Consider the following 17191-nt stretch of genomic DNA (forward strand, 5'->3'; position numbering starts at 1 on the left):
CACACACACACACACACACACACACACACACACACACACACACACACGAGGCCAGTTGCAGCCTGCTCAGAGGCCTGCCTCACCCATATTCCTAAGGCAAAGTGAGCATGAGGAAGGCTTAGGCCACAGACTGGTAAACAAGAAGGACAGATACCTGAGGGGTAGTGAGAACACACAGCCCTGTAATGTTGTTCCATCCCTGAACAAGGCTTTGAAGGAACCTGTAAAACTAGCAGTTTACACCGAATGCTCCTGTCCAAGCAACCAAACCAGCTAGTATCAGTTCCAAAGGCGGGGGAGATGCCAGGCCTTGGGAGTGTAGGCTCTTCTGGGCAGTCAGGCTTTGCCATAGCCAGAGCCCATGGGCAGACACCTTGGCTCAAGGCCCGCTCAAAGCACCTGCTAAAAGGCCTGCACCACTGCTTACCTCCATGGCATCCAGAGACAGGTTGCAGGAAAGCTCAAACCTCTTCACCAAGATCTGTTCCCGGACGTGGTAAAGGCACACAAACTTGGACATGCCCCCTGCCAGGATGTTCTGCCCGTCCGCAGAGTAACACAGGGTGGTAAAGGCCCTGGGTGAAAGACACAGTTCTTAAGCACCAAGCACTTTGACATATGGTCTCAAGAGCCACCTGAAGCAGGTAGGGCCCCCACAGTGACATCCAGGGAGGCAAACACTTCTCACACCAGGGATGATCGAGGTTCCCTGACCAACCTCAGCAAAGAAGGCACATCTGCAACCCCCAAAACAGCACATACGCACCCCTTTCCTTCTTAGATGGTGCCACCTGAGGAGCCTACCCACGACAGCCCAAAATCAGTTCAGAGCTACATAGGTCTAAGAGGGCATAAGAAGCAGCGCTCATGCTGTCAGTCTTGGCTTTTCTGTGGGGCTCATCACACACCACGTTGATGGCAATGGTTTGCCAAGCGGAGCACTCTTTTCCTGCACACGTTAAACTCAGCAGATCCACAGCACCTCCTTGGGTACAATGCGGGCTCTCTTTCCTGTAGAGGCTCAGGCCCCACCTCCCTCCACCAGGGACTAGGCAACCTCAGAACCTATTTAGCAAACAGGCTAGTACAGGGGGCTCTGTGCCTTGTGCTAGGCCGTGCCCCAACCCTGCCGGAAGAGCTGACACTCACTTGCCCTTGGCTGAATGTTTGGCTGTGATCTTGTCCAGTTCCTTCCTGCCTGTTTTGAGGTCATGCCTGCCCTCGATGGAGCCCATCTGTACAGCATTCTCAGGGTCCCAGAAGGTGATCTGTGAATTCAGCGTGGCCACAGCCAGCTCTGCACCATCAGGTCGAAAAGTCACAGCCAGGGCTAGAGAGAAACAAACATCAGGCCCAGGAGACCAGGGAACCCTGAAGTGCACAGGGAGCTCCTAGAGAGTGGCACCAATCCCAGAAGCAAGAGCGCTGTATAGCCCAGCCGGGAACAAAGCAGCACCACTGTCCACCTCACTGACAATGCCCAGGGGGCTTGGTGCCACCCGGATACGGAGGAGTAACAGAAGGGAAACCAGGCTAGAGGAGAGTCACAACCAAGAGTACCTGAGGCAGCACCCGGTGCCAGCTTCAGGCCTGCAATGTGCTCATCCTGTGCGCGACAGAACCTAAGGCCAGATCTGGGGCAAGTGGGGCACACAGGTCTCCCTGTACAACAGTCTGCTCCTGGCATTCCCGTGGACTCAGTGGCTTAGCTCAAAGCAGCCCGGAAAGCCCCAGGGCTCCCAGCCTGATGCAGCCCGACCGTGGACTAAATGACCATTTCTCTCTGGTCAGGCCACCAACCTTGGGGGCTTCTGAGCTGCTGGGTCTGGGGGTCTGGCATCTTTCTCACCTCCAACTGAGCTCATGTCAAACATACAAGGAGACAGAGGCACACTAGAGAAGACCAAGGGTGGACTTTGAGGGCCCTGGCCCCTGCCTGCACATCCCAGCCACAGCTCACCATCAGAAGTCAAAACCAAGGTCTCTTTAGTTCTCCAACTGTCGAACATGTCCCACAGGCGCACTGTCTTGTCCCAAGAGGCACTTGCCAGGATGGACTTCATTGGGTTAAAGCAAATACCACTGATGGGCCCCTCATGGCCAGACAGAACCTACAGAGGCACAGGATCAGAGGGAGATGTGGGAGGGGCCGGAGTACCAACACAGGCTGCAGTGAAAGTGTGTGAAGCAATGGAAGGCCAGGCCTTAATTGCTGTTGCTTGTTACATGGAGTTCCGAGCCTGCTCTGCACCCAGGCCCCAGAGCCCCCGCCACTGCACTGACTTCTCAAGGCAGAAAATGGGATAGCCTTGCCCACCTGCCACCCAGGACCCAAGTACGTGGTCTAGGGGACCAGACTGCTCTTACGTCAAGAAGCCTGCCTGTCTGCATGGACCACACAAAGATCTCAAAGGAGTCCTGCGCCCCTGCAGAGACGATTTCCCCACTTGAGTCAACAGCCACGCAGGAGAACTGGGTGGGGCGTGGAGAAGTGAAGGTGCGGAAATTCCGGTACCTGAACAAAAATAAGGTCAAGGTAGACTCCACCACAAACCTGTACCTCTTGAATGTTCTGTCCATAAAGGAACTGGAGCCCTAGTGCTTGGAGGCAGGGACTCACCTGTGAAGGTCAAAGGCTCTCACGGTGCCGTCCAAGGAGGAGGTGATGACAACATGGCCAGTGGCAGTAAAGGTTACGCCAGTGATCCCGCTGGAGTGCTCCGTAAAAGTGACAAAGCAGAAGCCACTGAGGGTGTTCCACACCTTGACCTACAGTGGGAGCACATGGAAGCCATAAATACAACCACCCCAGACCCTGTCCACGCAGCCCCACACACAGGCGTAGGTAGTGGCAATGCCAGGTGATGCCTGGAGAGGCCACCTGCCCCCCACAGCTCCTGTCACCTCTGGGCGAAGACAGGGCTTGCAGTGAGAGTTCTAATTAAGGGCAAATGTGGCCTGAGGCAGGCCCAGCAAGCGTCCGCCATTTCCAATGTTGGCTTCTGGCACGGCAACGTTTGCAAAAACAGGAACACCCGGACCCTCTCCATTCAAAGCCCACTAACTGCTTAAAGTCTTTTAGGGGCCCATTGGGGCTATTAATCTGAAAAATCAAGGCCAAATCTCCACTCCACCTCAGCCTGAGGAAGCCCAGTGCCCACCTTGCCGTCGTCCCCACCGGTGACGATATACTGCCCGTCGGGGGAGTAGGCCAGCGACACCATGCTGTTGAAGTGGCCCTGCTGCTTGAGCACGTAGGATTCACTCTGCCATTCCCACACCAGCAGCTGGCCCAGGCCTGTGGGCGCAGGAAAGCTAGACGTACTACCTGGACACCTACCCCCAGCCTCTGCGCACGGCACGGGGCAGGGTGCCCCCAACGTCTCCTGCAATGCAGTCAGCCAGGTCTAGACTCAACTTGAGCATTCACTAAGAACACAGGCCTACGGCAGGCCAGGGCATAGGCAGTGGCCCCATCTGTAGCCCCGCAGGTGGCTGGACTGGAGCGGAGGCCTGGTCCAGGACTAATAGGCAGGTATGTGGGCACTTGCTGCAGGCCAAGACCAAAGGGCCACTGAAGGCTGAAATTTAAGTAAGAGAGCCCAGGGCCTCAGAAGATCCACCGTCTGTAGCCTTCAGTGACTCCTGCCACACACTCCATCTAGAGCCGCTGTGCTTCCGCTCTGAACGAGCTGTGGGAAGACCCTCTCCCCAGAGGAGCTGCCATCTACTACAGAAGGCACAGCGTGGCCCTCTGGGGCCTCACAAGGCTCTTTGCTAAGACCCAACTGAAGTTCAGCTTTCTGGTGGAAACTTCCCCTCTACAGCAGGGCAGGGAAACCAACCTGAGCAGCCAAAGGCAATCCAGTCCCCAGAGCTGTTGATGGCAACCGAAGCAACCCTCTGGTCGGAGATGCTGCGCAGACAAGGCACAGGGAGGGCAGGGTGAACACGAGAGGCCATCCGGCCCCTTCCTCCCTCCTGCAGGAGTCCAGGTCCCCGCAGGCTGGCACCCCAGTGAGCCACACTCACCTCAGGGAGTGGATGAGGTTGAACTCCGGGAGCTCATGCAGATGGAAGACTCCAGAAGCAAAACCCGTGACCAAGAGGTGAATCTTCTTATGATAAGCAGCGGCCGTCAGGTTGTTAAAATCTCCTTCTTTATTCAAGAAGTACCTGGATTAACAGAGCACAGGGGAGGACACGGGGTGGGGGGTCAGGGCAGGTCGGGGCCTCCACTCTCACCCCGAAGCTTGGGACAGGCACGCAGAGAGCAAGGTGTGTCACTGTGCAGCTGCCAGGCCCTCCAGTTCCTTCTGGGTTGCCTGCCTTCTGCAGCGGGTCCTATCTGCAGGTGAAGGTCCTATCTGGAAGCACCTCTACCTTTGGGTGAGGCGATCCAGACCTGTTTCCTGAGTCTTCTTCGCAGGTTCCACCCCAATCCTTTCCTTACTGCCCACAGATAAGACTCCTTCCTTCTACGCTGGCACATGCCCACAATCCTGGTGGGCGCCCTCCCACTAAAATGAGGCCAAGCACACCCCATCCTGGTTTATGTCCCGACTCTATCTGTGACATCCTCAGACTTCATGGGGACCTCCAGCCCATCCAGACCTTCTCTTTCACCTCTGACCGACAAGGCAGAATAGCTCTTGCCCATCCCTCACATTGTCACCTTCCATTTTAGATGCCATGATGGCCTCCCTCTTAGGTCCTGTCCTTCTCTACCCCGGACAGTGGCTCCCATCCAAAGCCAGGTGTCTTCCAAACAGAGCTGACCGTGGGTGCTATTCCTTTGCGTAGCCCCACCACATGGCCAGTGTCATCATGAGTCCCTGCACATCTCTCAGTGGAAATCCGGTGATATGTTCCCAGGGCCAAGGCCAGAGCCCAGCACACAATGAGTGCCAAGCAAGTGAAGTGAATGGTGAAGGCCAGGACGGCACAACTGGGCAGGCTATGGAGACGCATGGCTGCTGACAGCCACTTATTCAGCTCTCAGGTGACCATGAGCAGCCTCTGTATACAACATCAGTCTTCCCCAGGCCTGCCTCCCCTCCTGTCAGATGATGAGGCAGCAGGCTCTCTAGCCTTTGGGACAGGGTCTCACACCTAGTACTTAAGGCCCTCAATCCAGGCTCACAGACATGGGCCTGTTCCCTTAACCTAAGGAACTCCCCTACTTGAGGAATATACAGCCAGGATGCTCAGCCTTGGAGACCTACTTGGCCAGCCGCGAGTACTTCACTTTCCCAACCTTCTCCTGCTCGGCTGGCACTGCCTTCCCTCGGATGGTGGTTTCTTGATCTCCCTCCTCTTCATCCTCTTCCTCCTCTTCTTCTTTGTCCCTCTGAAGTATGTCTGCCTTCCAGCCCTTAGGTGGCTTCAGCCTCAGGCCCTCAGGGGGCGTGTCACACTGCCACACACACAGGGCTCCATCTTGGCTAAGCGAGTACAGCTGCAAGAGACGCACCAGGGCTGGAAGAAGGCCACTCACCTGACGGCAGGCCCTAGTACCAGGTGCCCCTTCCAGTTTGGCATTTGGATTCCAGCTCCACCGAGGCGTGCTGCCCTGCACCTCACCCCCATTCCCAGCAGTGGCCAGGGCTAGTTCTGAGAGAACCCCAAGCACAACCTAGAGGCAGCTTCATGGAGGCTCAGACTGCCAGGTTAGGAAATGCAGGCAAGGGACGTACATCCAGGCTGTTGGACTCAAAGAAGCAGGCCACGATGGCGTCCTTGTGTCCACTCAGGGCATAGTAGATGAGGTTGTCCCAGCGCTCAGCTCCGAACACCCAGGTGGACATGTCTTTGCTTCCGACCGCAAAGCACCTGGAAGGCAGACACTTGCTCAGGGCTCAGGACAGTGCCGCTACCCTTGCGGCTACTCATGGTCTCCCTCTGAATGAACCCTGAGAGCCTCTGAGACTCCCTGAAGGGGGCTTAGAGCACAACTGAGCCTACGACTGTGGGTCTCTCTGGGTGCAGCAGCTGACTCCTTCCATCCTAGTTGCAACCTGAGGCTCCAATGCACATGCATTCTGTTAACCACACAGTCAGACGCTTGGGATGGCCCCACTGCTGTGTGAAGGCCATGCTATGGCAGGGCACAGACAATGCAGTTTCAGCTCTATGCTCGCTGGACCCTTGCCAGGGTACAGAAACAAGAGAGGTCCTGTGACTCCCACCAACCTCTCCTCACGAGGCAGAGTTCGGCACCCAAGACAAGCCAGCACCCCAGAGATGCCTTCAGACTAACGACAATTAGCTAGTGCAGGAGAAAGGACCCAGCCCTCAGCAGCAGCTCCCAGACACCATGGCGGGCTTGTGTGTTCTTGACAAACTGACTGGGAGATCTGCACTCTATCAGCAGGTTTCCAGGAGTAAACAGGAGAGGGGAGGACACTACAGACCTCACTCAGAGCCAGAGCTCAGTCCTGCTGTTTGTTGGAGGCTGTGCAAAACTCCAAGGAGAGCTCAGGACACATTTTAAAATGCAGCTACAGCTTAGGGGAAGGAGACCGCATTCTCCAGGAAGAGATGACCCAAGGTGCCATGCCCCCAGCCTCACTTGGAGTCATCTGTCCAGTCGATGCATGTGGTCTCATCATAGGGCCCAAAATAGGTTTTGTCCAGAACAAACGCGTTGAATTCTCGCTTCTTTCCGGGGGCATGGTACATCTGAGCAATGTTGCCCTTCGTAACAACAAATTTTCTGCAGAAGAAACAGGGTCACAGGTGATCCTGGGGACCGACGATAGCTGGCCTGAGACTGGTGCCCTGTATTCTTCACAGGGTGGCACCCGTGGCGGCACCCAAAGGTTCTCACCTGCCATCAGGGGAGAAGGAGACGCTGTGCACGGAACCCTTGAAGTGGAAGTGGTGCAGCACAGACCTGCAGACCAAGCTGACCAACAGAGCGTCGCCCCCTGCAAGAGGCCAGGGCAAGGCAAGACTATGGCCACCCGACCCCGCACGCAGCACACCTGTTTCCTGTGCACTGTTGAAATGCAGGAAGGTGCTGGGCAGGTCCTCCCTGGGACATGGATTGCCCGGACCCATGCTATGGAGTTGGGCTTGACCCTAGGTGACGTCCTTGTCACACAGCACGGAGGTCGCAGGGCCACCCCAGGGCCCGCCCACACCAAGACTGAGTACCTTCATCAACGATGATTGCAAGGCGGCCATCTGGAGACAGCCCCACACACTTGATATTGTACTTGGTGGCCAGGGGCAACGTGTCAGATCTATTGCTGAGAAACACAAACAACCCCAGTGCAGTTGGTCTTGTGTACTCAGACAAGAAGACAGAGCTAGACTTGGACTAGCAGCTGGCTCTCCTGACATAGGGGCCCTTACAACAGAGTTCATGCCTTGCCCTCCCAGGTCAGCTTGGCACTGACCCTTCTGTGTATGTTCTTAAAAAAAAGAGAGAAAAAGAAAAGGAAAAGAAAGCAGATAGAAGGAGGAAAAAAGCAGGGTTTGACTGGGCAACTGAGCAAGGGTCCAGAACAGCCCGCACTCGTCAAATTACCTGGCCTGGGGTGCTCAGAGGGCTCCTCTGGTAATAAGCACTCATTTTGTATTAAGGCGTGTCTCTGTATATTCAATTGTTAAATGCCGAACTGGCAATGAACTATGTGCTAACAGATTCCGGTATTGTCAATGCTATTGAGGATTCTCCTGTCTCAATGTGGTGTAAAAATTACTCTCCAATTATCTCTGATTGGTTCATAAAGAAGCAGGACGGCCTATAGCGGGTAGGAGAGTTAAGGCGAGACTTCTGGTCCCAGTCTGGGCGTCCCAGGTATAGACAGAGAGAGAGAGAGGGAGGGGAGGGGAAGGGAGAGGTGGGATGGGGAGGAGAGGAGAGGTGTTAACACACAAGGGGAAGAAAAAGAGGTTGCTGGGCCATGAGGAAGTAGGCTGGGCCAGGAGAAGGCCTCTGGACGATAAGGAGTTGCTATTAGGACAAAGATGGAGGAGGTGCAGCCCAGGAGACTAGAGAGCAAGTAGCATGGGGCACATGCCTGGGAAGTAGCCAGTATAGTATAGATGGGTTAGAATAGGTCAACATCTGTCCAGCTGTAGTGCTCTAAAGCTTATTAATAAATGTAATAGGTCTCCATCTCATTATCTGGGAACTGGAGTGGACAGAGAACAAACCAATTAATTAATTTTACACCTTCCTACCTCCCACCACCTCCACAGAAAGAGGTAGGGTCCCTTGTCAGGCAATAGCCAAAAGGCACACGATTTTTTCCTTTCCCTTTAAGGGTAATGTTCGTATCCTAGAATGAAAAATGGGGATCCCAGCAAGCAACTTTCCCATGACCAGTAACCTCCTACATCTAGTAGCCCTGCAAGACTGAGAGAGGATGGCTAGCCTTCCTACAGTTGTCACTGCTAACACTGCTGCTCCATACTTACTTCTTAAGGTCAAACACAGTGATTCTATTTCCCACAGGGCTGATAACAGAATTTCCATCGCATGTGAAATTTAAGTTTCCACACCGATAAACTGTCCCCAACAAATTTGAGAACTGCAAAGAAAACGAATCAGTCTTAACACAAAGAAATCAGTGTCAGCTCTCAGAAAAGGTGACAGGAGGCATCTGGGCAGAAGCAGCAAAGTACCTGACCATAGACAGTGTCCTGCCCCTGAGCAGGAGCTGAATCCAGCCTCATTCTCCGGAGCCCAGGGTTCCCACTAACGATAACAAACTCCCAAGACAGGAGGCACAGAAGGGCATAGAATGCTCATTTAAAGAGAATCTGCATCAGTGAGCAAGGCTCCAGGAGGTGCTGACCACAGTACACAGTGCTATGTATCAGCGCCCCAGTTGATCCATTCAATTATCAAACGCAAGCACTGCCATCCATTAGACTCAGCCCAGTGTCTACCTTGTGGTCTACGTCCACATAGGCAATAGGACTGATGTCCAAACAAAGCAAAGGCCAGCGGTGCAGTCAGGTAGCTGCTTAGAGGGACTGCCTGGGCTGTAGGTGGACAGCGATGCAACGGTACCAGCCAGAGCTTGGCTCTCTGCTCCAAGGACTGGAGGCCCTGTAGGGAGCTGGATGGGGCTTGAGGTTTGCTGTCAGGGGCCTTTCTGCAGCCACTGCTGTATTGTCTGACAGGGTGAGTAGAGGACAGGGCTAGGTACAGACTTAAGAGACCAAGCCTGGAGGAAGCCGGAGCTTCAGTGTGGCTGGGAAAGGAACAGGGAGCAACAGCTTGCGACGGGCCGACCCACAGGCAGCCGAGATGCCAACGACCTCGGAGCCTTCCACTCGCCCTCCCGCTGCCCACGGCTGGCCCGCCGCTCACCCGGTAGGCGAACTTCATCCCGCAGCCACACGTGCGGTGTCCTGTCCGCACCACTTCCAGAATCCGAACTACCTCCGGCGCGCAGAAGGCGCACTTCCGGGGCGGGACAGCGACCACAGCAGCTGGTAAGGCTCCGCCCACTCCGCGCCGCCACCCCGCAGTACGCAGGCGCAGCACGGCTGTGCACTAGGTCGTGCCGAACGCCGGGACGGTGGATGGCCGAGGTAAGCTCTGTACCGCGCTGCTGCGGGCACCCGGGCAGGAGCTGTGAATGCGAGCAGACACCGCACACTCGACTGCAACCGTGCCATCGCAAAAAGAACCAAGGTCAAACGGAGTTTCTTCTTAAAATGTGTATTTTTAGAATTTTAATGCTTACACTTTAAATAATCTTAGTACAGTGGCTTTACTCTGACATTACAGAATACAGTGAAAACTGGAACCAAAGTCTGCAGTGTCACGGTCAGCAGTCACCTTTCCTAGACCCAGTCCCAAAGAACAGCTGCCAGCTGTCATACAGAGAAAGGGCGTCTTCGTAAGTAAAAATACGTAGGGCTTATTGTAGGAGTCAACGGTTTAAGGGAAACACTGATCGGCCCGGTTCTTTCATAAAACGTGGCAAAATTTTTCATTTTTAGATAAAACCTGGCACGTTTAATTTCATTTTAAGATTTAACCTTGTTTTAAATGCTAAAGAAAAAGCCAAAAGAAGCCTTGTTATCTACTCCTCACGGATTTCTATTCTTGTCTGAAACTCAGAGGCACCCACTCCAGGCTGTACAATGGGGCCATAGGCAAGAGTCCTTAAATACAATTCCCACATTACAATCAGAAGTTACAGTTCTTCCAATATCAGGAGACCCCATAAAACTCCCAACAATTTTAACTGCCTTTCCTTCCTGCTGCTGGATCTGAGTGGTAGCAGCTGTCTGTAAACACTGGTGCACTTGCTTCTGAGAGACACTCTCTGGCTTCACAATGTCTAACACCCAGGGCATCTTCATCAGACCACACAAACCCTTACAACAAAATCTAGTGGTAGTCTCCTAGCTCCTCTACAAATAGAAGAAACAAGGATGACTTTGTATCGCACATGTTGAAAACAAGCACACACATGTAGTTTCTGGGTAACTAGCAGATAGATTTGATTTTCAACATTTCCCTACAACAGAAAGTACCATCAACATTTTCAATTTCCCCTTTGTTTTATTCTAAATACATGTAATTAGAAAACCTCAGAGAACTCTAAAATATGAAAGTCAAGGAGTGGTTAACTCAGAATTAGACTCCACTCTCTAATGTGAGCAGTACACCACACATGGGAGAAGGGAGGCTAACAGTGCCAGGTGAAAGCTTTTCTCACAGGCTCAAAGACCTTCTACATGAACTTGACATCTGCAGGGCAACTGTCAAGTTTTACAGCAAACAGATTTCACAGGGCTGTAAACATTCATTATATATGAAGTTCTAATTTGCATAGCCCAAGTTTATTAGTTTTAAACAGCGCACATAAAGGTTTCAATAAATGTTTATTTTCTTTCTGCATTCCTCCAACACCTGCAAATGAAAAGGATTGGGGTGGGGAGAGCCACACCATCCTGAGTTAAAATCAAATACACTGAATACTGAAAATGTTGGCTTGTCGCTCCTGGCTTCTGCCTGTGCTCCTGACTCCCTGTGCCCAAGCTCATTCTCTGCGATTTAGCCACTATCGAAGAGGGCTCCTTCCTCTTCCAGCTCTGTATCTCAGGTTCCACTCACTTTAACCATGCCAGTGAACCCAGAGCGCACTCTCTCAAATGTACAAAAATACATCACTTTGGAGGACTGAAAATGTTTAATACATACAGCATGTATTTACAAGCTATGAATTCCACACCAATAAAAACAAACACACATTTATTTTGTCCTTGATTTTTGGTGCAACTTATACACAAACATTACATCAGTTAGTCTGTACTTTTAAAAATAATAAATCAACAGTATGTACAATCAAATTTACAACCAAAAGCAAATGAACCCGTTGGTGCGGTATGACTGCAACCCAGTGGACCAGTAGAGGCTCCTCCAGGCCCTGAGTCCTTATGGCTGACCAGAGCACAAGAGCAGTCCCTCTCTTCTTCACTCCAGATGGAGCATCTTCAGTTCCAAGACTTAAGGTGCAAAAGATGTCGATTATACAGCTAGAATACATGAGCAGACTTTAAAGTGAGAGAAAACATTTCACCCCCACATCCAACAATTATAATAAATATAGATTTAATTCCAAGTGCATATGATATTCAATCAGTATTAGAGGGAATCAGGGATCCAGAACGTTTAGCCTAAGCCATTTCCACAGCGCACTTCCTGTGCTCTGGTCATCTCTCTGCAGTCTTTCACGTGGCTCTTACAGATGGACCTTGTGATCTGCCGGGCATCCCAAGGCACAGAAGGGGTTGTGTTTCCTCCCCCCACCCCCTAGCCCCAAAAGCTGTTACTAGAAAACCACAATGGGGGAATCTGGAGTGTAGGACAGGGTTTCCTCCCTCAGGAGGCCCACAAGTTGCCCAGGGACTGGGCTGTGTGAGCAGAAGGGCACACAGTGCCATAAGAAGACTGCAGAGTCTGCTGAAGGTCCACCTGAAAGACACGAAATGGGGATGGGGAAGCCACCAGGACAAAGGCTGCGGGAGGAGACCAGTCTTGTGGGAAGGGGATGATGAGTTAGGGAGACCAGCACGGGGACAGGGTCAGGGATGAAAACAGAAAACAAATCCTGTGTCACAGACAACATGAGGTGATGCTCTACTCCACTGAGCAGCTGAAGGACACTGTTCTCTGCTGTGTCTGTAGCTAGGCAGGACTGCCAGAGTCTGGTTAGAGCTAGTGTGTTACCACAGACCACAATCCAGCCACAATCCCTAAAGTGCACTCATGGCCACTCTGTGGCTTTGCTGGCCCATGGCAGGGTCAGGTAACACTGACTTCCAGGACGTGGTCGTCTTGACTGGGAATGACCAGGATCTGCATGCCAGTGCTGGAGTTGAAGACCTGGCCAGCGGGCAGTGCCTGAAGCCGGGGCATGGGCAAGCCTTTGTGCTCGCTGCTGGAAGCTGAGTGTGTGCTGCCTCTACTCCGTACGCTGCTGCAGTCCAGCTGGTCATCTAGGTGCTTGTCCACTGACAGGCTGTCATTTTCTATCCAGCTGTCTGTGGAACACATAGGAAGTCAGACCAAGGCATTGCAGGGTGAGCCTGGGGAGGGGGAAGCAGCCCAGGCTGCCTACATCTGTACTTTTTTTTTTTTTTTAAGATTTATTTATTTTATGTATATGAGTGTTCTATCTGCATTTACACCTGCCAGAAGAGGGAATCAGTTCACATTATAGATGGTTGTGAGCCACCATCTGGTTGCTGGGAATTGAACTCATGACCTTTGGAAGAGCAGACAGTGCTCTTAACCACCGAGCCATCTCTCCAGCCCTACATCTGTACTTTTAAAACAAGCTCTGTGCTAATGGTTCTGTGAGGGGTGAGGCGATGCTCGGATGCTCAGTAGGTCTGGGCAGTGTCAAACTGTTATAGAATTACTGTTTTGTTTTTAAGATTTATTTATTTATTGTGTATACAATGTTCTGCCCGCATGTACACCTGCACATCAGAAGAGGGCACCAGATATCATTATATGATTGTTGTAAGCCACCATGTGGTTGCTGGGAATTGAAGGAAAAGCAGCCAGTGCTCTTAACCTCTGGGCCATCTCTCCAGCCCCAAATTACTGTGGTTTTTTGAAACTAGAGCAACTGGGTTTTGGGTGTTATTTTCTACTGGCCACTGGCCATGAAAATATGCTTTAACTTTTCAATGTGTAGCCACATGAAGCTATATCCCTATTCAAATATAGAATTTACCATCAATTCTATGAGGGCTCTGCCTAGAGATTTCACACTATGTTCAGTAGAAACCAAACTTCAGATTTTGACTCTGAAGTAGCAGCGTGATTTATTCCTCTCAAGATGCCAGGCAGTGCCCCAGTCAGCCCCCCGTGAGTAGACTGTGCAGCCCCAGTGTGGGGGTTCTGCGCTTTGTTTTAAACCCCTCACATCTACATCTGTACTTTTAAAACAAACTCTGTGCTAATGGTTCTGTGAGGCGTGAGGCGATGCTCGGATGCTCAGTGGGTCTGGGCAGTGAGTGAACTAATTTGCAGTACTTCCTACATGGGATGGGTTATCAGGTCATGACTCACTTTATGTAATGGGGGAGGGGGAGCCTGCCCTCTGTAAACTCCTTACCAGCATCCAGTTGAGAGGCATGAGCAGAGTGGTGGGGGAGGTACTTAAACAGTCGGACATCAGGCAAGGGGAGGTAACCAGCAAACAGAGGCATCACTTCCATGTGGACTCTGTGAGTGGCCTGGGCAGCCACAGGCATGGAGATGACACCACAGCTCTTTCCACATACAGCCCAGTTGCTGCTGTTGTCCACAACTGAAATGAGGAGGACACACCATTCATACAGACGGCAAAGCGAGACCTTCCTCTTCCAACCCTCAGTCACAATAGAGACCCTGCTAAAGGACACACGTCTCTCCTAAGTCCACCTTACAATGAGTAGTGCTTTAATCATCACAGCACACCACTGCTTCAATACAGCACTCAAATTACTTCTCCTTTGACTGGATCACACTAGATGCAGACAGAAAAACTACCTTTTCCATCAGATGGGAAAAAAAAAAAAGTGTTATACTAGGCTGTTTGGAGGCAGATCTATCTGTGTGGAGTGGCACTGAGACCAATGATCTGGGCTGGGTGTTGGATATAAAAACTCCCAAAGGCTCCTGTGTTGAAAGCTTGGCCCTCAGATGGTGGCAGGATGACATCACAAGAATGACAACTTCATCAGTGGTTTCCAGTGATGAGTCCAGGCAAATGGCTACTAGGAGGTGAGCCTGGTTGGAGGAAGGTCTCTCTCTGGAGATGTGCCTTTGAAGGGTCTATCTCGTCCCCAGATCCTTTTTTTCTTTTCTGCTTCCTGGATGTCACGAAGTGAGCAGACTCATTCACCATATTTTGCAACTGCCATGTTTCAGTTTTGCCTCAGTCCCAAAGCAACAGGGCCAGCTGATGGTGAGTAGAACCCACTGAAATGGTAAGCCAAAGAAGATCTGTTCTTTGGTTTTCACAGCATCTGTCACAGTGATGGAGAGCTAGCCAGCACGGTCTGGATCCTGCCGCCGACCACTCACGGAGAATAAAGCCATCAGCCTTCAGGTGCTTCTCAAGGATGTAAAAAGATGGTATACAATGCATCACTGAGACCCAACTTGGGCACAGCAGGGCCTTAGCATGTGGCAGCTGTCATCAACATTATTTTCTTGTTGCTGCTTTGAGACAGGTCTGGCTGTCTTGAATTTATTATGGGGACCAGGTTGGCCTCAAACTCACAAGAGATATGCCTGCCTCTGCCTCTGGAGTGCTGGGCTAAAGGCATGCAACCCCCCACCCCCTACTGATCAACAGGCTTCTTATAACCACCCCCACTGACCCACGGTGACCCAGCCTGAGGTCAGTACAGTGAACAAGGCCAGCCGGGACCAGGGTGGTGAGCAGGAAGAGTCTCTTCCACAAGAAGCAGACAAGCAGCAAGGCAGTCACTGCTTCCTATGCCATGACAGCAGCAGCAGCCTACATATGTGTGACTCAAAGGCCAGGAGCAACAGAAGCAGGTAGCATGGCTGTGAGGTCAGGCAGTACTGCAGAATAGGCAGGGAGGCAGGTCTCAGATATGGCTGAGGGTACCCTGATCTCTGAGAGAGCTCCAGGCTGCTGCCTCCATGCCACACTCATGTTGGTCCTGATAAAGGCACAGTCCTTACCACCATATCTCTCACATTCTTCACTAGCATGGACTTTCTGGGAATGGACAGCTGGACTTAAGGATGTCCAAAAAACAGTCACAGTTATCTATCGTTCAGTTCATCCCCCAAAGAAGCCTTATTTCTTTTCTTTTCTTTTTTCTTTTCTTTCATATGTGTGTTTGTGTGTGCACGCGCCATGGAGTACATGTGGACATCAGAGAACACCCTGCAGGAGTCAGTTCTCTCCTTCCATCATGTGGGTCTCAGGGATCAAACTCAGGTGGTCAGGCTTGGTGGCGAGCATCTTGGTGCATTGCGCCATCCTGCAAGTCCAGAAGCATCTTTAAACAGTGAAGTGTATCTGGATGGTTACAGAGGCTACATGCACCCAGCCTTTCCTACTGTACAGTCTCAAATGATGATAGAACTTGCACTGGCACAGCATGGCCACTAGGCAGCAGTCTTCAAAGGCCCACCACATTCAAAGGCACCTGGGTCAGGCATTTCTTCTGGTATAATTCCACAGAACCACAGGCACAGGGCTGTCTGCCCTCACTCTGACTCTTGGCAACCTATGAACCACTCCCCTTCCTGTAATGCTGTCTCTTGAGACTGTCCCATCCCAATGTATAACCTCTTCAGAAGAGGGGTCAAGATGTGCAGCCAAGATGCCCTGTGTAACCAGAGTCCACTGTTTTACTTCACCAGTCAGCAGCTGAGGACATATGAGCTACTTCCGTCTGGTGCTTCACGCTTCTCAGCTGCAGAATGGAAGCTACGAGCAGCAAGAAATGTGCAGAGCTTAGGCACTGTGTGCTGAGCCAGGCCATCTCCACAACAGCTGAGTTCTTGAGGCAATGACTGGCAAACCGTGGTAATCAGTGCTACTATCTAGCAAATGCGTTCTTGAAACTGAACTACGGGAGGCTGACATGTTATGTCAGAAAACAGCCTAGAACAAGGTATGGCGACCCATACCTGTCACCCCAGAACTTCAGAGGCTGGGGAAGGAGAATTTCCATGAGTTGCAGACCAGCCTGGGCTACAGAGTAAGACCCTGTCTCAGCCCCCCCTTACCACTCTCCCTCAAAGCCCACAGCCAACAGACTTTGTCATGACTGACAAAATCTGAGACTTAAAACAAAACAAAACAAAACAAAACAAAACAAAACAAAACTAGAGTTCATAAAACTTGCATTTGCCCCCATGCTTGGCTGCCCCAGCGCCCACTGTGCAGGTGAGGCGCTCAGACGTGGGTTCCGACGCTGAGATGAAACATGTCTATGGCTGGAAGCTGTGCAAACTTGGCAAATCATGCCTTCTCAGCGGCCAACTCCTGGTGCTACAAAATGACACCTGACCAAATGTGCACTCAAAACAGGACAGGCAGGAGGAGGGCATGCAAAGAGCAACTTCAGACCCCAGCAGTGTGGCCTCTAAATGCCTCCTCACGTCCTTCAACTAGCACAGCTGCTCCAGAACGGACACAGATGAGCACAAAAATTTGGTTATCTATGATTAGGCCAGACAGCAGAACATCACATGTACTGTATTTTTTCTACTTAGGAACAGTTATCTTTCATGAAAAATGTCATGTGCTTACTGTTTTTAACCTATTATTGTATGTTCATGATGATGTACTGTGTGAGTCAGGCACACACCTCTCAGGCAGCGTTCTCCTTCCAGTGTGGGTTTCAGGGCTGCACTTAGCTGTAAGGCTTTGTGCAGCAGGCGCACTTTTACTTGCCAGGCCATTCTGCCAGCTGTTTTATTTCATGTATTTGTGTACTGTTCATATGTATACACATGTGGAGGTCAGAGGTCAACTTTGCTGTCATTTCTCAGGCACCATTCATTTTGTTTTGAGACATGGTCTTTCACTGGCCTAGATCTTGCTAAGTAGACCAGCCTGGCTGACAAGAAGCACTAGGATTACAAGTATATATCACCATACTCAGCTCTCCCCTTCCTCAAGACAGGGTTTTTCTGTGTAGCCTTGGCTGTCCTAGAACTCAATAT

General features: G+C 51.5%; 2 protein-coding genes across 2 annotated transcripts in view; both read right to left on the reverse strand.

Moving 5' to 3' along the window:
• Pwp2 (PWP2 small subunit processome component) overlaps positions 1-9385 on the reverse strand; it is a 13732-nt gene extending 4347 nt beyond the window's left edge. The window contains exons 1-15 of the mRNA XM_055607150.1: positions 9332-9385; positions 8431-8543; positions 7159-7253; positions 6830-6929; positions 6572-6715; positions 5697-5832; positions 5226-5458; positions 4033-4176; positions 3846-3916; positions 3162-3298; positions 2621-2769; positions 2368-2515; positions 1961-2111; positions 1150-1330; positions 428-575 (exon numbers count right to left, since the gene is read on the reverse strand). Coding sequence (XP_055463125.1) covers positions 428-575; positions 1150-1330; positions 1961-2111; positions 2368-2515; positions 2621-2769; positions 3162-3298; positions 3846-3916; positions 4033-4176; positions 5226-5458; positions 5697-5832; positions 6572-6715; positions 6830-6929; positions 7159-7253; positions 8431-8543; positions 9332-9349 — 1968 coding nt within the window. The 5' untranslated portion in view covers positions 9350-9385. The remainder of the gene's footprint in view (positions 1-427; positions 576-1149; positions 1331-1960; positions 2112-2367; positions 2516-2620; positions 2770-3161; positions 3299-3845; positions 3917-4032; positions 4177-5225; positions 5459-5696; positions 5833-6571; positions 6716-6829; positions 6930-7158; positions 7254-8430; positions 8544-9331) is intronic.
• A 284-nt stretch (positions 9386-9669) lies between these two features.
• Positions 9670-17191, reverse strand: part of Trappc10 (trafficking protein particle complex subunit 10) — a 64269-nt gene continuing 56747 nt past the window's right edge. The window contains exons 22-23 of the mRNA XM_055607151.1: positions 13608-13802; positions 9670-12522 (exon numbers count right to left, since the gene is read on the reverse strand). Coding sequence (XP_055463126.1) covers positions 12284-12522; positions 13608-13802 — 434 coding nt within the window. The 3' untranslated portion in view covers positions 9670-12283. The remainder of the gene's footprint in view (positions 12523-13607; positions 13803-17191) is intronic.

Source organism: Psammomys obesus, unplaced genomic scaffold, assembly GCF_907164565.1.
Source record: "Psammomys obesus unplaced genomic scaffold, mPsaObe1.curated_primary_1811, whole genome shotgun sequence".
Taxonomy (NCBI): Eukaryota; Metazoa; Chordata; class Mammalia; order Rodentia; family Muridae; genus Psammomys; species Psammomys obesus.